At 52.3% G+C, this 4,941-nt stretch overlaps 1 protein-coding gene across 1 annotated transcript; it reads left to right on the top strand.

The window, feature by feature from the left end:
• Positions 1-358: 358 nt before the first annotated feature.
• On the top strand, positions 359-4,146 carry RAN (RAN, member RAS oncogene family). The gene is given in 7 exon segments (XM_060119342.1): positions 359-561; positions 1,136-1,181; positions 1,611-1,695; positions 1,775-1,900; positions 3,146-3,333; positions 3,457-3,627; positions 3,718-4,146. Coding segments are annotated over 7 exon segments (864 nt in total). The 3' UTR covers positions 3,763-4,146.
• Positions 4,147-4,941: the final 795 nt, after the last annotated feature.

Below are 4,941 nucleotides of genomic sequence, written 5' to 3'. Positions count from 1 at the left end.
TCCTTTACTTCCCAGAAGGTCCTGACCGAGACGGGGGCGCGGGGAAAGGGCCGGAAGGAAGGGCGGGTGGGGCGGCCCGCACCCCAACATGGCGCCCGCCCCGGGTCCGCCGTGCCGTGTTTGTACGCAGGGGCAGGGCCTTTGTGTGGGCCACCCCGCGAGTTTCCCGCCCAAGGGGGCCTCGGCCCTCTACCTCCACTTCTGTTCCCGCGGCGGCAGCTGGGCGCGCCTCGTCGCCGTCGGCGCATGCGCGCGCTGGAACCCGCCCTCCGGGCTGGCGCACGTGGCCCCGCGGGCCGGCGTGCGTGCGCGCGACCGCCTAGCCTCCCGCGCCCGGCGAGCCGCGAGCCTCTCCCTTATGCGCCAGGCCAACGGGCACAGCCGCCGGAGCCGGGGCGGCGTGCGTGCGCGTGCGCGAGGGGCTACGTGTGAGTGACGCAGCGCCGTTGCCCCGCCCACCCTCGGCGCGCGCCGGCGTCGGCTGCGTCTCCGGGCATTTGAATTGCGCTTCCGCCATCTTTCCAGCCCTCAGTCAGACGGGCGCGGAGACGCTTCTGGAAGGTAGTGGGGCCGGGACGGGGGCGGGGATCGGGGCGTCCTGGCGGCGGCGGGAGGTGGCCGTGAGGCGGTGGCTGCGTGGCGACCCCGGGCTCCAGGAGGAGGGCCTTCCTTCCTCTCTGGCCGCGAGGGCGCCGGGACCCGAGCCGCGGTGGGCCGGGCGGGCGGCCGGGGCGGAGGGGAGGCCGGACGGCCAGGCCGCGGGGCTGCAGGGGAGATCCGGCCGGGGCGGCCGGACGGAGGGCCGGGGGGCGGCCGGGGCGGCCCGGCCTGGCCGCGGGCCGTGACCGGGCGTTTTCCGCGCCGGGGCCTCGGCTCCGAGCGGGCGGGAGCCGGGCCCCGGCGGCCGGGGGAGCCGAGCCGGGGAGCAGCGCCCCCGCCGCCATCGCCGTCGCGCGCCCTCGCGGCCCCCGCGCGCGCGTGTGCGTGTGTGTGTCGGGGTGGGGGTGGGGTGCGGGCGGCTGGGCTCCGGGGTGGAGGCCTTTGTGGGCCCGGGCACGTGGGGCGGGTCCGGCCATGCGGCCCACGGGCCGCGCCGCCGTTCAGCGGGCCTCACTTCTTTCTCCTCTGCCCGCAGTAGCATCGCGATGGCTGCGCAAGGAGAGCCCCAAGTGCAGTTCAAGGTGGGTGATCCGAGGGGGTCGGGAGGAAGGGCAGCCCCAGGGAGGGGGTCCCCGCGTCCGGACGGCCTTAACGGCGGGGTCTGCTTCGTGACCGCGGCCGGGTGCCGTTGGCCCGCTTCGCCGGCCCGCGTGCTGGTGCTGCGGCAGTGCCTTTGGTCCCCTGACAACGGGGCGGGGGGAGGGGAGGGGAGGGGGGAGGGGCGAGCCCCGCCCTGCGCGCGGGGAAGCTGGGCTCGGAGCTCCGCCGGTTCGGGTCATTTGTGAGATGGGACGGGGCTGCAGTTTTAAGATGCTTTGTCTTAGATGTGCTCAGGGGGCATGTAGAGTTCTTCCCTGTGAGACGGCGGTCCAGAGCACCGGGACAGTCTCACAATCCCGAGGTCCTGAGACCCGTTCCGGTGTTTACTTCAAAGATATGTTTCCCAACAGCTCGTATTGGTTGGTGACGGCGGTACTGGGAAAACTACATTTGTGAAACGCCATCTGACTGGTGAATTTGAGAAGAAGTATGTAGGTACGTGGGGGAAACGGTGTGTGAAAACGTGTGGGAGATGGACGAGGTCACTGACTAACTTTCCGCGCTTATGTTCCAGCCACCTTGGGCGTTGAGGTCCATCCCCTTGTGTTCCATACCAACAGAGGACCCATTAAGTTCAACGTATGGGATACAGCTGGCCAGGAGAAATTTGGTGGACTGAGAGATGGCTATTACATCCAAGGTAGGCATCTGCCTCGTAACCGGCTGCCTTTGAGAGGATTTGTAGCTTACGGTCCAAGGCTGCTTACAGATCATCAGGTCTGTTCCGGCAGACACGTGCCTAGTGCTGACTGAACTGGCCATCGCGCGTTGCGCTTCGATTCAGGAGCTGGGCTGGCTCCTGAGAGCTGACCCTCAGTCGGAGGGGAGGAGATCCTGTGAAGGTTGTCTGGTGCCCTTTGATTGCATGCTTGCGTCACCGTAGGCACTGTTTTGAAAGAGGTGACGCGATGTATGTTGAGGCTCTTAATTTAAAAACTGGAAGCAACAGACAAGGTGTTGCTGCAGCTGCAGTATTTGAAAACTTAGGTTTGGGTATATATTTTGGTGGTAGTCGATGATCATTTCTTCTGCACTCCATTAAAAAGGTAGTAAACAGTTTGACCAGATCCTGGACCAGAGGCACTAGGCTTTCATCTTATAAAATGTTGTATAAGACCAGCCGGTTTCTTTTTAATTTCACTAGGTTTTGCAGAATATTTTTTTCAGAGTGCTTGATTTTAAAAGTGAAAAGGAAGTAAATGCTTCTCATTATACCCAGCAAAAAGATGAACAAAGAAAATGCTCAATGTAAGACTTTTTCTTCTCATGAAAATCGTTGGGAATCTTTCCATGTCTTTTGCCTTACGAGAGTGCGTACAACTGCAAAGATTCCTCCTCTCCCCTCCCCTCCCCCATTCTTTAGCTAAAAATCTGTTTAATGTATCACTCGTACTCAGTGGCTTACCAGCTTTATCGTGGCTGTTTCTGCAAGTCAGCATAGAGACTTAACTGAGCTTTTAAAAATAGGCACACTATATCCTAGTGAGTTCAGCCATTTAAGAATGGCTACTCTTTTTAAAGAGTAGATTGCTAGATCCTCAGAATATGGGTGGTGAGTTCCCTGGAATGCTGATTTATCGTTGATCTACTTGATACTTTTTTGGGATGAGGCAGAATTTATGAAGTATTACAGGTAGAGAGGTTTCATATGGTAAGCTGGTCTCTCATGGTTTCATGTACAGTAAAAGGGACTTTTAAATAATACTGTGTATTAAAATGATTTGAGATTTTTGAAATTGGTAGAGATCTTGAAAATGAGTAGAGAAACGTGGCTGACCTGGAGTTAGGCCTGAGACTGTGAATCTGAGTCCACAGTTCTTAGCATGTTTCATCCATGTAGCAAATTCCTAGGTCTACACTAATTTGCTGTAAATGCTCCTTTCAGCTCAGTGTGCCATCATAATGTTTGATGTAACATCGAGGGTTACTTACAAGAACGTGCCTAACTGGCATAGAGACCTGGTACGAGTGTGTGAGAACATCCCCATCGTGTTGTGTGGCAACAAAGTGGATATTAAGGACAGAAAGGTTAAGGCAAAGTCGATTGTCTTCCACCGAAAGAAGAATCTTCAGGTATGTTTCTTAAAACTTACTGGATTTATGATCCTTAGGTAAAATTATAAGTCCATTAAAGTGCTTCATTAATGTCTTTGATGTATGGGTTTTTAAAATTAATTTTACCTCTCATTAAAACAGTACTATGACATCTCCGCCAAAAGTAACTACAACTTTGAAAAGCCCTTCCTCTGGCTTGCTAGAAAACTGATCGGAGACCCTAACTTGGAGTTTGTCGCCATGCCTGCTCTCGCCCCGCCAGAGGTGGTCATGGACCCAGCGTTGGCAGCACAGTATGAGCACGATCTAGAGGTATGATGTGTGCGTCTCGGTAGTGAATGCTTTTAGGCTCCTAGTGGTTTTCATGTGGAGCATTAACAACTTTTTCATCTCTCTGTCTAGGTTGCTCAGACAACTGCCCTCCCGGATGAAGATGATGACCTGTGAGAAAAGTGAAGCTGGAGCCCAGCGTCAGAAGTCTAGTTTTATAGGCAACTGTCCTGTGATGTCAGTGGTGCAGCGTGTTTGCCACTTTATTATATAGCTAAGCAGAACATGTGCTTAATCTTTGGGATGCTGAAGCAGATGAATGGGCTTTGGAGTGAATGTGGCAGTTAAAAAAAAAACAAAAAAAAAACCACAAAAACTTCATTTTTTTGGACCTGCATATTTAGGTGTTTTGGAACACAGTTGTTTCCTCGTTGAGTTTCAAATGTAAGACTGCTACAGTCACATCACAATATTCAGTGGTGGAATCTTGTTTGTTACTGTCATTCCCATTCCTTTTCGTTTAGAATCAGAATAAAGTTGTATTTCAAATATCTAAGCAAATGAACTCATCCCTCGTTTAAATGAGTATTTTAAAACCACTAACAGGGAAAATTGTGCCATGTTAGTATCTGAATTGCCTTTGCTATTACTACTTAATTTGAAGTCTGTTAGGTTAAATTCTTCTAATTTCCTGTACATGTGAATCGTTTCACACAAATGAAATGACAGGTCAACAGTATTGTATTCGGTAAGTCGTTAAGAGGTGTAAATACTGTCAATGCAGTTAGGCTAAAATAATACCTACCCCACCTGCCTTTTGGCCTAGGTAGTGTCACACCTAGGGAAGAGCTTGTTGGAGATTTGTGTGACCTGTCAGAATAAAAGTGGTACCTGTTTTAGACGTTTCAAATAGAGATCTTAAGAATTATAGTTGCTTTTATGGCAAAAAGTAACCATGTTCTAATGTAGAGCTTCTCAAAGTCTGACGAAACCGTACAGATGGTTGCAGGAACTTGAGGGACGTCTCATCTGTTAAAAGTGAATATAAATTGTGCGTTTACTTGCCTTTTGTTTCAGCGTTAACATGTTTAACGTAAAGTTGGTATTCTAGGAAGATGTTCCACGTTTACCTGCTGTTGTCAAGTACTCCCAAGCTTTAAAGATGTCAAAGATTAAGGATTTCATTGGATACATCACAGCTTTGATGGTTTTTCTCCCCACAAAGAATTTTTGTGGGCGGTGCAAGGACACAGCAGGATGCTGCAACAAAAAAGTAGGGCTTAGATTGGCTTCTCAGTGAAGTGAAACAAGACTGCCAAAGTCTCAGTAGGTTAACCACTTATGTTCGTATGGTTT

Source organism: Mesoplodon densirostris, chromosome 15, assembly GCF_025265405.1.
Source record: "Mesoplodon densirostris isolate mMesDen1 chromosome 15, mMesDen1 primary haplotype, whole genome shotgun sequence".
Taxonomy (NCBI): Eukaryota; Metazoa; Chordata; class Mammalia; order Artiodactyla; family Ziphiidae; genus Mesoplodon; species Mesoplodon densirostris.
This window is presented reverse-complemented; position numbering and strand designations above follow the sequence as displayed.